General features: G+C 43.0%; 1 protein-coding gene across 2 annotated transcripts in view; it reads left to right on the top strand.

Annotated features, from left to right (window-relative positions):
• The window catches only part of NSMCE2 (NSE2 (MMS21) homolog, SMC5-SMC6 complex SUMO ligase), a 200,737-nt gene that overhangs the window by 96,777 nt on the left and 87,205 nt on the right, over positions 1-16,755 (top strand). For both annotated transcript variants that reach the window (XM_073590316.1, XM_073590317.1), the window contains exon 4: positions 1,135-1,288. In XM_073590316.1, coding sequence (XP_073446417.1) covers positions 1,135-1,288 — 154 coding nt within the window. The remainder of the gene's footprint in view (positions 1-1,134; positions 1,289-16,755) is intronic.

Consider the following 16,755-nt stretch of genomic DNA (forward strand, 5'->3'; position numbering starts at 1 on the left):
GTAACTGACCTCCCTGGACATGGCCGCAAGAGGAAAATTGATTCCAAATGGAAGAGACCGATCATACGAATAGTAACCAAAGAGCCCAGAACAACTTCCGAAGAGATTAGAGGTGAACTCCAAGGTCAGGGTCCATCAGTGTTAGATCTCACCATCTGTCACTGCATTGGCCAAAGTGGACTTCATGGATGACGGCCAAGGAAGAAACCATTCTTGAAAGTAAATCATAAAAAGCGAGACCGGAATTTTGCATATTGACAAGCCACAAGCTTCTGGGAGAATGTCCTTAGGAAAGATGAGACAAAACTGGAGCTTTTTTTTTTAGCTTCATATCAACCATCTGATTTTTATGAATCCGAGACTACATTGAAGCATGGCGATGGTTTGGTGATGTCTACAGTGAAGCCTGGTGGTGGCTCAATGATGCCTACAGTGAAGCATGGCGCTGGCTTGGTGAAGACTACAGTGAATCATGGTGGTGGCTCAATGATGCCTACAAGGAAGCATGGCAGTGGAACTTTGCCTACATTGAAGCATGGCAATGGCACGGAGATGCTCTGAGGCTTCATCATTCCTCCTGTGATGAAGCTGAAGTTTTAGCATTATTCGACCATCCAACAGGACAGTGATCCTAAGCATACCTCAAAGTCCATCAATCATTGGTGTCCGAAGAAGTCTAGGAAGATTCGGTAGTGGCCGTGACAGTTGCCTGACTTGAACGCTATAGAAAATCTTTGGTGAGATATGAAGAAGGCTGTTGCAGCAATCCCAAGAATATTAGTGACCTGGAGGCCATTGCCCATAAGTAATGGGCTCAGATTCCTGAGGAACGCTGCTAGAAACTGGTGTTTGGCTACGCATCATATTTGCAGCAGGTCATAATCTCTAATATTAGTTATGTTAACCCATTTACATTGTTCTTGTTTTATTGGTTTATTGCAAAAAGCAGAAAGTTTATAAATTTTACTAATAGACCGAGTTTAAGGCTGAATGCTTTCGTTTGCAACGGTGTTAGATATCTTCCCTTAGATAAGAAATGAGGTGTAACCCAGCCATCATTTATCATCACCCATTATTACATTGTTTTTTTTTTATGTCACATCTGTTTCATTAAATTACTTTCCCGCTCTGCAGGTCAGGAGACACCCCCCCGAGGAGATCCCAGATTTAAGGCAGCTCGTACAAGCCACCTACGAAGACCGACAGCGAAAGAATACGGATGAAGATTTGAAGAAAAATGTTAAATTCCTCCAGTTTGAAGAACAACTCCGAGACCTTAGGAAGCAAAGTAAGAAAGACCAATTTTTTTCGTTTTTTTATATAACGATCATATCCATGTAGCTCGGTTTTCACGCTTGACTTGGTTTTGTGCATCCTTTCTTTGGTGAGGAATATAAAGGAATTGATCCATTTTTGTATACCGTTGAGGCAATTAAAAAAAAAACAAACCTCCTACTGTTTTGTGAATACAGCTCCCAGGCAGAACTGTGAGTTTCCACGGTTACAGACTACAAACAAACCTTTGTAGTCTGATCCTGGGAGTCATATAAAAGATCCCTGCATTCTCCCCAGCGGAGGTTTATGAACCAGGCCTGCCGGTTACAGTATGGTGGTGGTGATTGGCACTTTTGTGAACTCCGATCATCATTTTCTTTTTCACATGTAAGGCCTCAGCCGTGAATTTAGCTTCAATAAACTCTTCAATGGGGCAGGGGATCGGCATCCATGGGAAAACCTAATGGCTTTGCGCATTACTGTGAGTTTGCTGGGGGCCGTGTAACACTTTAGAAACCTTTTGATATGTTGGAGAAGTGAAGTATTGTTGGAAAATGTCTCGTTTGCTGGTTCTGTTTATTTTGTCTGAAGACGATCAATAGAGAACCGAAACGGTCAGTAGGGTGAAGACAAGCAGAAACGTTTGCCGGCGATTCCAGTGGCCGGTAATACTTTTACTTACCCTTTGAATCACCTGCTGCTCCGGATTTCTCAGGCTTGATCAAAGTGATGACATTCCTTACATCAGTTACCTGACCCCTGCAGCCAATCACTGATTTAAGTGGAAGCATACCTTGCATAGAAACGTCACTGCTGAGGACAATAGTTGGCAGCGGGTGATGTAAAGGGTAAGTGTTTGTATGAGCTCCTTTACTGATTGCTTGATTTGTTTAATATGCTCCTATAAAAGAACTATAGATATATAGGTTATATATTCCGTCCAAAAGGGCGTCGGCTTAGTCTCCGGGAGCATTTATTGAGATTGACCAATCATAGGCAGGAGGCGTCATACAGGGGCAAAAATAAACAGTTTCCTAGAGAACGTCAGAATAAACTTTCTTCTGTGAGACATGTAAAGACAGACAGCTCTGCTCTCCTCACTGATCGCACTGCCTGCATCTTCTGTTATTACATACAGGAGAGAAGAGCAGGGCTATGTCTCATTACAAACATCATAGCTCCCAGCCGTCCTGGACCCTAGCGGGACAGTCCCGATTTGGGGAATATGTCCCAGGAAGTCAGGGCAATGTCCCGACTTGCACTCATTGTGCAATGTCTCTACTTCAGTCTGCACTACGTGTGTTAGTTTTTGCTTAGTTAGTACCCCTCCCATGACTCTGACGTCATGCCCGATATATCTCTCTGCTATCTTCATACTTACATTCATTTAGATAACTCATTCTTTTTATTTTCTTGAAGTGTGATTTTTGCCAGGTTTCAAACCCCCAACCTGTATCATTAAAGGTAGCAGCAAAAGCTAGGAGTCGCAAGCTGCACTGTCAAGTATAGGAGAATTTTCTCTACTTGAATGTGCACTGTATTCTGCTTCATTACAGGCAGATTGTACTGGTACACAGAGATGCATCTCTGTATAGCACTGCATTTCTTTTTAACTTCATTCTAGAGGGTAAATAAATGTCAGAGACTTTTTTTTCCTTTTATAAGTTACTAAAATAACTACTATTACATTTTAATGTGATTTTTTTTTTTTTTTTTTAAATAAAACATCTTAGTTCAGCAAATAACAGACATAATTTCTATCACTGTAATCCTAACAATCTATACAATACAGTGAAAAGATTATTTACCATACATTGATTGGTAAATAGCGTAAAAAAGATGTGATTTTTTTTCTCTATTAAACCAACAAAGAATGTAAATTAAATGTGACCCATATTTTTTCTTCATGTGCTTTCCTCCCTATCTACAGCCTGTTTTCTCTACCCTCTCTGAGAACATAAATGCTTTCTCCCCTCTCCCTTCTGAGGAGATATGTGTATAAGCTCATCCTTAATGATATCTTTTAACACTGTGAGAAGGAAAGGGGGAATTTTGACATCCAAAATATGAGAATGAAAAGAAAAATAAAATAAAAGGGTTAATAATATCCATTTCTCAGCCAAAATGTCAGTGCGTGTGTGTTGTGTGATCCCACATTGCCGCGGCTCAGGGCCGATGTTTTATCTGCTTCCTGAGATGTTTATTCTCTGAAAGTCACGGAAACGTGAAAGGAAGAAATTCTATAAATAAGGGAGGAAAACCATGTTCAGCGATTAGCAGGAAAAAATGCACATTAAAAATAGAAAGCACGCGCTTTTCAAAGAAATACCTTGCGGTGCGTTGGTTGTCGTGACTGCAAGGTACCTGCCATTATCATGCCACTTCCATCAACAATAGAGAGAGACGTGTGAAAGGTTACAGTGCAGACAGAGGCGTGCGGGGGCCGACCACCAGCCCCCCAACGTGCTCAGCTGCATCCGCCAACTGCTTCTAATTGTATTGACAGGGAACAGAATAATAAATGCTGCAAAAATAATAATATGCTGATTATGAAGTGTGTGCCCGCAATTAGGACTCACTTGTCACCTACTCGCAGTGGGGTAGGTGATGTAATATCACTTAAAGGAACTTACACCTTATTTAGATAAACGTAATACAAACACATGGGCCATGCACACCGTGAACAAGTCTGTAGGACAGTGTTCACACCACCAAAACACTGAAACATGGAAAAGCACAGTAAAACAAACGCATAAAAATACTCTGTTGAAAAGAAGTAACAGTAAACAGCAAGTGCTAGTAAAAAGATGATAAAAAAACAGGGTATTTGGTTGATACGTTTTGCATGTTGCATTTCGGCGCTCACGGTGCACCGTCAAAAGTGCGCAGCACGCTACTTTCACACTGGCAGCGCATGATCTGCGCACCCTATGCTAAAGATAGGGTGCGCCGATCGCATGCGTGCAAATGCGAAAGTAGGCGGTGATCCCGGATGGGGCGGGCAGGGAGCCGGCTCGGGGCAGGGCTTAACGACGCAGTGCGCAGCGTTGTTTTAACGCAAATGTGAAACCAGCCTAAGCCGCTCTACCAAACATCAAGGTTTTCCCCTCAGAGCAGTCCCTAACTGATGTATTTAAAAACCTGATCATGTGTATAGTACCTGTATGAGCAGGATTCAGACAAGTAATGTCCGATGTGGACACACTGCAGAGGACGGCCTTTATGTGCCTGGCCCACAAGGGAGGGATGGAAACCTCCCTAATCTTGCAAAAACAAGAAACCAAAAAGCAGTGTGTCCACATCAGACATTACCTGTCTGAGTCCTGCCCATATAGGTACTATACACATGACCAGGTTTTTAAATACATCAGTTAGGGACTGCTCTGAGGGGTATACCTTGACGTTTGGTACAGCAGCTTAGTATATTTTTGCAAAAAACGTATCAACCAAATACCTGTTTTGTTATCATCTTTTTACTAGCACTTGCTGTTTACTGTTACTTCTTTACAACAGAGTATTTTTATACATTTGTTTTACTGTGTTTTTCTATGTTACTTAGATAAACGGACGGATGGATATATGGATAGATTGATAGATGTACAGATAGATAATGATGGATAGGTAGATAGATAGGTGGATGGATGGGTAGATGGATGCATGGATAGGTGGATGGATGGATGGATGGTACAGATGGATGGCTGTACGTATAAATTCATATATGTACAGATGGATAGATGTACAGATAGATTGATAGATGTACAGATAGATAATGATGGATAGGTAGATAGATAGGTGGATGGATGGGTAGATGGATGCATGGATAGGTGGATGGATGGATGGATGGTACAGATGGATGGCTGTACGTATAAATTCATATATGTACAGATGGATAGATGTACAGATAGATTGATAGATGTACAGATAGATAATGATGGATAGGTAGATAGATAGGTGGATGGATGGGTAGATGGATGCATGGATAGGTGGATGGATGGATGGATGGTACAGATGGATGGCTGTACGTATAAATTCATATATGTACAGATGGATAGATGTACAGATAGATTGATAGATGTACAGATAGATAATGATGGGTGGGTAGATGGATGTACGGATGGATGTACACCTAGATATTGATGGATGGATGTACAGATAAATAATGATGGATAGATGGGTGGATGTACAGATAGATTGATAGATGTACTGATGGATGTACAGACAGATAATGACGGATGGATGTACAGATAAAAGGGTAGATGGAGGAATGGACAGATTGCTGTACAGATTGATATACAGTATATATACAGATAGATGGATTGGTGGACGGATAGATAATGGATTTATAGATTCATATACAGTATATGACACGGATATGTAGATATTAGAAGCACAGATGGATAGTTGAAAGATATTAGGGAGGTAATGAATGAGATGGAAGGCCTGATTCATGGATATAGCAATTTAAGATAGATCTATAAATCCCTGAAGAGAGAGGTGATCAGTACATAGGTACTTGCAAGAAATGGATGGATAGGAGAGAGATTTCTATCGATCTCTTTCTGTCATCGATTTCTCTATCTACAAAAAAATAGATCAGTGTGTACTGAATAAATGAAGATGTCTTCACTGACCCATCTGAGAACAGCTTCTTTATTGGAGGTCCATAAGGGCATCTTCATTTGCCGCCTATTTTATGTTCTTATATCTTTGGAGAGATTATGGCCTCGGTGTCTCGGAGGCTGTCGTCCATCTTTCCACAGTATGTCTGTAGTGACCAGACGTAGCGTGAGTTTTCCCCTTCTCTGTCATCTTTGTGTCTTTTCATCTGTCGTTTGGTCGAGCTGCTGTATTTATAGAGATGTTTATTCTGCTTAACCGCATGAATGTACAGAAAATTTTCCAAGTATTTCATGTGTCCTGGTACCAACTACAGAAAATGCTGAAAATGAGTGACAACTGGGGGAAACATTGTCTGAGCGTTTTACTATTTTGTGGATTTCCAAACTACGTGTCAATTACCTTATGTGTATCAGGTTTGTTATTATTTCATCCATTTTCCATCTAATGTATCCCGATGCAGAATTCTGTGCATAAACGTGCTAGCAAGCTCATCTGCAGCACTTCCTTCTCTTGCAGTTTTTGCAGCATTTCCTTCTCTTGCAGTTTTTGCAGCATTTCCTTCTCTTGCAGTTTTTGCAGCACTTCCTTCTCTTGCAGTTTATGCAGCACTTCCTTCTCTTTGCCAGTGGGGGAAAAAATGGTGGCATGCTCCATTCTATGCTCTTATAGTGTTATTCTGTACTTTGTAAATATATGGACCCTAATCGTTAATTTATTGTAGTTCTGGTGGGATTATGTCTTTTTGTCAGACCAATATTTTTCATATATTTTATTAGATACGGAAAAAAAAAAAGAAGTTTAACTGAAATAATATGAATCGAGGCCCAGGTTGAGGCAACTCGGATGTAATCAAAGTAGATGTTCTGGTTCTCCTCCACAGAAGGAGAGAAGACAATGAAGCGCCTTGAACATGGCGTTGAATACAGGAGCGTGTAAACACAGTTTCCTTTCCGGAGTTGCTTTCACGCAATGTTGCACGCCACCTTAGGATCGTTTCACAGGTGGAAGCTCTTGTGTACATTCCTAGAACAAAAGCAGCAGATCTAAGAAAAGCCGCGCCGGATGGCAACAAAAGCGTCATTCATCATCCGGACAATGCAGTGACGTAGACAGAAAGTTACACCGCAGCAGGTCACATCCGTCAACCCGCCGTCACGCGTCCAACCTACGCTAGCAAACCTATAGCAAGTACGGAAGGTGATGCTCCACCGATACTTTCCACCTATGGCTTCTATTGTCTAGACGTGACATAGCTCTTTTCATCCCCGACTTGGGAAATAACACTACTGTTTTGACAAGAAAATTAGCAAAATACTGCACAGATTCCTCCCTAAGACCCTTAAGAGGATTAACCTGAGGAAGCAGAAAAGACTAAAGACAATATGTGGAATGAACGTTCAGTGGAGAAGGTTTACGACAAGTGTCTGCATAGTTTTCATGCTTCTTCGTAAATAGCTGAGGCTTAGCCAAGTGGCCGAAACCTCCAGTTGTATCATCGGGAACGACGTACGCAGCAGATCTCTAGGGTCTTATCGAGATGTCTATAGGAAACAAACGTTCTATTTTTTCCATTGTGAGACTGAAAGCTGGTGTACGGAAACTCGCCCATGGAGAAAAAAGGTAGACAGATTAGGTTCTCACCCAGTCAACCAGTGCCCTATTCTGCACCGCCGAGAGGCCAGATCCCAAAACGGCTACCTACAGATGGAGGCATTTCCCATTTAGAAAAGACCTTTAGTTTGGCTCAATATCCAGTCATATGGCGAGGCTTGTTAAAGGGTGTCTACTTTCCATATTGTACGGTCATCGTAACAGTCATTGCATATGATTGCCACCTATAAATGTTGGTGTAACAAGCACCAATCGAAATGCTATTTCACCTGTTATTTTGTTATCTCTCAATACAATAGGACCTTTTTTTTTTAATTTACCATTCAGCTCCAGAGATATGAGCCTCTTTAGCTAATGATGCTTTTATGGACTTTTATGGACTTTACCAAGTGGACTGTTCTCACAGGGTAATAATACAGAGCAGCCTAAAGACACGCCCATGAGGAGTCTGTGAGCACCACCCCCTCGGAAAAAGCATTAAACAATTAGCTCTAAATATGCTCACATTCATGGAAAAATGTGGCGGATATATTTATTTTTTAAATGGAGTACTCGGGGGAGCAGCGGGAATAAAATAAGAGAAGCTGGATATTTTTAGTCTGATGACACCAAGAACAGGTGGGCTGTAAGACGCAGGTGACTACACTTCCAGTGGGTATATTAGGACGTAAATGATGCCCGACAAAGCACACTGTGATTCTGCATCATTATAGCCCATGGCCATGTCAGCACATACTCGTGAATCCCATTTTGCGGGGGGGTTTGGACATTAGGCCCGACAGAGCCAAAATCTATGTGAACCATACGGGTCTTTGTTATTGTTGTTAATATTAGTATATGATGATGAATGGACTGATAGCGAATGATATGTGTCCATTTTTCTCAAGGTCTAACTCTCTGAGAACATGGGCTACAGCCGGATATTCTGCTGCTCTTCCGTATACACAGGACGAGAATAGAAGTAAAATAATCAATGTCAGGATCTTTACTCAAGAACGTCAGAGACTGCGCATGGAAAACTATTAATACAGCTGCTGAGAAAGCAAACAGCCCCAAGCCTTTAGGCCCTGGACCATAGATTGATTATTGGGAAGGTCACGCTCTGAGCTTTCACTTCCAGTCCTGGATTTATTACTCATCTGAGCAGGGCTGGGTTATATCCTCTGCACCAGAAGATGCGGTAAACTACAGCTGTAATAGGGTTCTCTAATTCAGGCTATTATTTTCTTGTTAGAAAAGTTCCTTGACATTAAGTTGATCGCAAAGTCTCCCGCAGTGTGATCCCCAGTGATCGCTGCAATCTGTTGTGGAATGTAGCAGGAAGCGTTTCCCTGCAGCGCCACCACTGGGATGATGAAGGATTACACCCAATGTCTGTGTAGTACAGGACAGGATAGGTCCTCCAAGGAGACAAATGCTTTTTTACAATTTCTCTCCACTTTGAAAGAGGTGAGGATCCTGATATACCCACTTCTATATCTACTGACCGCTTTTTCACATCCTTTTTTCGTGGTCTAGGTACGGATCATGATGCACAAACTGCCCGTCAATCCACTGGCACGAACTCGACAGCCTTATAGAAGTCTACAAGCCTGTCGAATTTAGGCGAGGAGACCCACAGCCAGACACTACTGAGCTTTGCTGCTCCACTTATTGTCTGTGCAGCTGATAAAGATAGCGGGGTGCCGAACTGGTCTAACGTCATCAGATCTTTTGACCAGAATAGGAAGGAAATGTCCTCCATGGAAAACCACTTTGAGATCCAAACAGCAGAGAGGACAGGATGGTGTTGAAAAACAAGAAGACCTGCTGGTGTTCCCAGCCCCTCTTCTGATTAATAGGCCCGACGTGTCGCGCTACAACGAGGAGGTCTCGCTGGACCTAGTAGTCAGAAGATGTGCCGGCAGATGGAACATGGTTCAGTGGTAGTCCTAGTCCGGTGGCCATGGACCCCACGGCTGCTGGATCATGGTGCTGCAAATCTTATTAGTTATCTTAACCATTTGTGTCTGACCCACTGTTAAGATCAATGAAACATCAAAAATCTCAAACTTAGGGAATAGCCATTTTTGGGGCAAATTATTTTTTGTTTCAAGGACTCCTCAAAGATAAGCTGATGACAAATCTAACGATAGGACCCCTTCCCAGCAATTAGCTGTTATCGGTGACGAAACTTAGGAAGTGTTCAATATCCCTGCTGCTCCCCCCGCAGGAGAAAAGAAGTATTGCACAGCTCTCTGTAAGGCATGGATGTCCTGGGTCCCCCTCTTTTTGTGACTGCTGTCCTTTTGTTTCTGGCTATTAGTGGACCCCACCTCTCTTAGCTGAAAACACTCTTACTACAATAAGATTCTCTTGAACTTTCGTCCTCTTTGTGAGGCCAACTTTTATAGGATGTTAATGTTTTTTCACAAAGACTTTTGGAACGTGGGTGTGCACTGGGCGAGCCACATGGGTGCATCAGAGCCAGAGCGCCGCGAACTGCCGTACACACGGGACCCAGCACAGTCCGGTCAGCTTCAGCTGGCACGTTGTACTGGCCGTGTTTGTATTTCCAGGTTCCTCGCCTTCCTGGCGGCACCACTCACCGGTGCCCCCATCAGACGTAATGGGCTGATGAAGACACCGCGTGCAGTGTTTAGCTTTGCTCGTACCACATCTGTTTCCACTTCTAACACAATATACAGGGCGGACTGTGGTGCGTTCCTGCTCCACACCTTTTGTCTTTGGCAGCAGGACAGCTGCGTCTATCTATGAACGGAACAGTTAAGTCATGGAGAACAATAGACCCCTCTCTGCTGCCAAAATAGTGTGCCGTGTTTATTCCATGCGAAGATGAAGGCCATAACAGGTGAAAGTAAGCCAACAGGTGCTAATTTAGATGTAAGCGTGACACTTAATTGCGCCTCGTTGTGTACAGTATACATGTACGGGGTGGCATCAACTACTAAACAATGTCAGATAAAAATATGGGGGCCATTTATCATTTGAGAGGTAATGTCTTCTTTAAAGCAGTTGCCAGGCTTGGGGTTCATGTCTGTGACTGCAGACTTGGGAATCGTCAACAGTGTGTGCTGTCAGGATTCTCCAGCGAAATGCATACTTCTGGACACATTCCGACTAGACGTGTCCAGCCTTGCTCATTTCACTTGTGTTGAGAGTGGTTGCACAGGTCTAGTTGGCAGGTGACCGCATGTATGCAAATCTCATACTTGCTGTCACGCACCCGCCCACTTTCGACGCCGGAGAATTAGAGAATCTTGACAGTCAGTGCCCACTGTGTGCACTGTGAGGAGTCAGAAGTCTGCGGTCATATAAAGTATATGGAGGGTTCGGAAGAGATAGTCAGTGGAGCTTATGATTGGAGCCTTTCTGCTGTGATCTCTCCCATACACTGACATGAGGAATTACTGCTCTCCTGTCTCTACGTGGCACATGTTCAGACTGAGCTGTGTATCTGTGAATCCAGCAATTGAATGAGATAAAATACTTACAAGGAAGCCACACCTCTATTTGTCTTTTTACTTGTTTTTTCATTCAGTTCATCCTGCCCTCTCCATAGACTTCCATTGGTAGCTGTAAGTTGATCCCTGAGTGTGCTTGCAGTATAATTCTAGCTGTTTTTCAGAACGAATTTCAGGTTTGTTGAAACAATCGTGGCCACTTATGGGATTCTGTCTCCAAGATTTTGCCACCTAATCTGAGAGAAGCATGATTTAGGAGCAGAGACCATAATTCCAGCAATGTGTCACTTACAGGGCTACTTGCTGTAGTTTTGATTAAAATAGCTTTTATCAGCAGGAGATTATCACTAGAGGGCTAGTAAACCCACTGCCATGTAGTCTAGCCCCTCCCCTACCACTGATTGGCCTCTTTTTGTTTACATTGTGCATAGGTAGAAAACAGCCAATCAGTGGTGTGGGCGGAGTTATACACAGCTCAGTATTACGAGCTCTGCTAGATCTGCAGCAGAGAAAACAGGGATTGTATCAAAACTGCAGGAAGCAGCCCAGTAAGTGAAACATCGCTGGAATCAGGGTCTCTGTCGCTACATCATGGAATAGTAAAAACCTGATCTAACACGGAAAAGCCTCTCATTTACCAGGTCCCTACGATAAATTGAGTAAGCGGTGGCTTTTGGTGCCGAGGCGCAGTACCTGCTGACCCGGTGTCTATACCCGTATGCCCTTGTCTAGTATTATAATTGGGTCTGCTTGGCTCTTTTTCCACTATTTTTTCCACAATTCTCACACCACTCATATTTATTTTGTAGACTTGTTGTTCATTAGACTTTTCTTCCGAGTAGAGTAACAAATTGTATTTCTACTTCAATAAAATCCTAAATAAAATGTATATATTTTTCTGCGTCTACACGATATACCCTAAAAAGTCAGATTGGTACCCGAGCCTGACATCGGTGTGGCTCATCCGATGGTAAAATGGAGTCCTGTCTCTCCGTCATCAGATAATGTCGGAGTAGATAACGGGCTGGCGTGCCTGATATCAGACGGCCGATCCTTTTGGCCTCTGAAAGGTAAGCCGCCGTCAGAGAAGATCTGGTAGCGGCTCTCTCATCGAGGTCACAGGAGCGCTAAAGGGTATGGCAGGCCGTAGTCTCTGTGTCTGGCAGAGTTCTTGGTCAGACCCTTTCCCCTTCACAATGATCAGGTGTTAAGCAAGGGAGGTACCACTGCATAATTGGTTCTGCCTACGAGCAGCCGGACTGTGTTGATGACCATATATATATATTGTTGAGCTGCTTTATAAAGTCCGCGGGTGAGTACAATGCCAAGGGGGATGTCTGTCTTCATCAGAGTGACAGGGACATGCGGGGCCTTGACCGAGACTCGGAGCTCATTTCTGGCCCACTGCCGTAAACGCCGATCCTCAGGGCCCCCTCCCTCCCAATAGATGGGGGTCCTGAAGATCGGCTGTAAATTCTGTCCCCCTTTTAGCGATATTAGCGCAGTATTATAATGGACCTAAGTCTCCTTTTTGGCCTCACCACATGTTTTCCAGATTAGCCCTTATGAGAACACGTGTTGATGTTAATGTCAGAAATCCTTTTACTCTTACCAGATGATTTTTTTTTTTTAAAGAATGTTGTTTTTTTTCTGACATTTTTTCAAGAGGATGGGAGCCTCACCCCATCGACAGAACAAGCAGGTGGTTCGTGCTGCACATTAGAAATGCAATGATTAGAATAGTATTATGATAAAATAGGTAATAAGGTTACGTGCACAAAGTCAGTGATTACACATATACAATGCATATATAATGTGTTTGTGATCTAGACAAACGCCGCCTTGTTCCTCCTTGTGACCGTGCCTGGTAATGAAATCTGAGTGCCATTCACGTGCAGTACCAGACAGGGCCACAATGGGCGTGGATGGCGCTGTGTCAGTTATTTCAGTGATTAGTTTTGCTGACTGTTGGGTTTGACCATCACTGATCAGAGATTTATATCCAGCAGTGTAATATCTCAGAAAACCTTATTGGAGGCCCGCCAAGATAGACCTTTAACTTATCCTATAAAGAGCTTTTGGTCGGCAGCGATCCCTCCTGATTCCTCCTTACACAGGAGCGCGCCAGTACTACCTGTGCCAGCTCTATTTATAGCGAGTCAGTGCATTCTCTATCATTTACATGGAAAACTAGAGGAATAGTATTACCTGTGCTAATACTATTTACTGGGAGGTAGATGTTTATGTAAATGAATAATGTATGTGGAAAGATAAGAAGGTAGTACTATCTGTGCCAATACTATTCATAGGTAAAGAGAGGGAGCCAGTGTGATCTGGGCCAACTATGTTTATATAAGGAGTCAGTAGCTGTGTCGGCGCTATATACAGGTAGAGACTGGGAGGCAGTACTATCTGTGTTATCACTATTTACTGGAGGCCAATACTATCTTGTGTTGGCACTGGTTCCCTGTAATTAGTGCTAACACAGATAGTGCTGCTTCCCTGTAATTACTGCTAGCACAGATAGTGCTGGTTCCCTGTAATTAGTGCTAGCATAGATAGTGCTGGTTCCCTGTAATTAGTGCTAACACAGATAGTGCTGGTTCCCTGTAATTAGTGCTAACACAGATAGTGCTGCCTCCTTGTAATTAGTGCTAACACAGATAGTGCTGCCTCCTTGTAATTAGTGCTAACACAGACAGTGCTGCCTCCCTGTAATTAGTGCTAACACAGACAGTGCTGCCTCCCTGTAATTACTGCTATCACAGATAGTGCTGCCTCCCTGTAATTAGTGCTAGCACAGATAGTGCTGCCTCCCTGTAATTAGTGCTAGCACAGATAGTGCTGCCTCCCTGTAATTAGTGCTAGCACAGATAGTGCTGCCTTCCTGTAATTAGTGCTAGCACAGATAGTGCTGCCTCCTTGTAATTAGTGCTAGCACAGATAGTGCTGCCTCCCTGTAATTAGTGCTAACACAGAGAGTGCTGGTTCCCTGTAATTAGTGCTAGCACAGATAGTGCTGCCTCCCTGTAATTAGTGCTAACACAGATAGTGCTGCCTCCTTGTAATTAGTGCTAGCACAGATAGTGCTGCCTCCTTGTAATTAGTGCTAGCACAGATAGTGCTGCCTCCCTGTAATTAGTGCTAACACAGATAGTGCTGCCTCCCTGTAATTAGTGCTAACACAGATAGTGCTGCCTCCCTGTAATTAGTGCTAACACAGATAGTGCTGCCTCCCTGTAATTAGTGCTAACACAGATAGTGCTGCCTCCCTGTAATTAGTGCTAACACAGATAGTGCTGCCTCCCTGTAATTAGTGCTAGCACAGATAGTGCTGCCTCCTTGTAATTAGTGCTAACACAGATAGTGCTGCCTCCCTGTAATTAGTGCTAACACAGATAGTGCTGCCTCCTTGTAATTAGTGCTAACACAGATAGTGCTGCCTCCCTGTAATTAGTGCTAGCATAGATAGTGCTGGTTCCCTGTAATTAGTGCTAACACAGATAGTGCTGCCTCCCTGTAATTAGTGCTAGCACAGATAGTGCTGCCTCCCTGTAATTAGTGCTAGCATAGATAGTGCTGGTTCCCTGTAATTAGTGCTAACACAGATAGTGCTGCCTCCCTGTAATTAGTGCTAACACAGATAGTGCTGCCTCCCTGTAATTAGTGCTAGCACAGATGGTACTGCCTCCCTGTAATTAGTGCTAACACAGATAGTGTTGCTTCCCTGTAATTAGTGCTAACACAGATAGTGTTGCTTCCCTGTAATTAGTGCTAGCACAGATAGTGCTGCCTCCCTGTAATTAGTGCTAGCACAGATAGTGCTGCCTCCCTGTAATTAGTGCTAGCACAGATAGTGTTGCTTCCCTGTAATTAGTGCTAGCACAGATAGTGCTGCCTCCCTGTAATTAGTGCTAGCACAGATAGTGCTGCCTTCCTGTAATTAGTGCTAGCACAGATAGTGCTGCCTCCCTGTAATTAGTGCTAGCACAGATAGTGCTGCCTTCCTGTAATTAGTGCTAGCACAGATAGTGCTGCCTCCCTGTAATTAGTGCTAGCACAGATAGTGCTGCCTCCCTGTAATTAGTGCTAGCACAGATAGTGCTGCCTCCCTGTAATTAGTGCTAGCACAGATAGTGCTGCCTCCCTGTAATTAGTGCTAGCACAGATAGTGCTGCCTCCCTGTAATTAGTGCTAGCACAGATAGTGCTGCCTTCCTGTAATTAGTGCTAGCACAGATAGTGCTGCCTCCCTGTAATTAGTGCTAACACAGATAGTGCTGCCTCCCTGTAATTAGTGCTAACACAGATAGCGCTGCCTCCCTGTAACTAGTGCTAGCATAGATAGTGCTGCCTCCCTGTAATTAGTGCTAACACAGATAGTGCTGCCTCCCTGTAATTACTGCTAACACAGATAGTGCTGCCTCCCTGTAAATTGTGTTATCTGTGCCATTGCTAATTAGAGGAAGAGACAAGGAGACAGTACTATCTGTGCCGTGATTCCATTGGTGGTAACTTTATGTACACTTACAGACATGTAGGTAGAACTATATTTTACAAAAAGATTCCTTTTTTTAAGACAAGAAATGACGTGGGCATAAGATTAGGACATGTCTTAAGAATGCTCAGGACTCCAAACCTGCAGCAATGCATGTGGCTCCGGGCTCCTTACCATCCGGCCTGTGCTTTGCTGCACCCTCGTATAGGACGGGCTATACTGACATGGTGTACGGGTATACGCCGTGCTCTCCAGCCTCTCCTACAATGGTACGTTTTACTCCGCACGTTCTTCAGCTTATATAACTCGTGTCTTACAGCCAAACATACATCGTAAATTGAGGTACATAATATCTGACTACGGCTCTTTCCCGATGTGAATATGTCCATTCATGGAATATAAATGCCCCGCGGCTGAACAGGAAGCCGAAGAAGGTCTTATATAACGCACAACAAGCCGTGTACTGTGCTGTGTTCATCGTGTGACAAAGGCAAGAATAGTCACAAGAGACGACATGAAGGCCTAATAATGGGGTCACTCCTAGGGGACGTCCACCTATCTGGAATACGGGGGTCCTTTGGCCTTGGTTTCCACGCGGAGGCTAAATGGAGATTTCTGTTCATCTACCCGACACTTTCTGTCCTTCTACTCTGTCGGATGGACGAAAGCCCCTGAACACGTCATTGCGTATTTTTTTCGCCATCTCGCCTCATTTAGAATTATTTGTTTTTTTTTCAGTACTTTTATACAACATGCTTGAAAACTTCTACCCCTTCTGCAAAAAGCAAACCCTGATGCGTCTGTCAACGGAAAAATTAAAAAAAATCTTGACACTTGAAAGGGATGTAAAAATAATCGGAATGGGATTTTTTCCATTACTTTATAAAAAAAAATAAATAATTGAAAGCATTAAATTAAGGTAAAAAATAGAGGATATATAAACCATCAATGACATAAATGTTTATTGTTTTTCAAATTGTTCCTCCCACAAAATATTTTTTTTTAATAGAAAGATCGAAAGCATAAAAGAACGTTATAAATTTTGTATCCCTATAATTGTATCGACCCATAATGAAATTACATTTTTTTTTCTCTATTTCCTCGCTCAAAAAAACTAAAAAAAGTTAATAAATTATTTGTCTTGCCAACTTGTCAGGTTAGAAAACAAGCCTTATACAGCTCAGTCCACAAGAAAAGTTACAACTTTTAGAAAGCAAATACTTGTCTAAAGGCCCAATATTGTCCGGGCTTTAGGGCTCCTCCTCACTGACGGTCCACGTAGAAAAAT

This window comes from Dendrobates tinctorius, unplaced genomic scaffold (genome assembly GCF_039654945.1).
Source record: "Dendrobates tinctorius isolate UK_male_01 unplaced genomic scaffold, ASM3965494v1 ptg000116l, whole genome shotgun sequence".
NCBI classification, from domain to species: Eukaryota; Metazoa; Chordata; class Amphibia; order Anura; family Dendrobatidae; genus Dendrobates; species Dendrobates tinctorius.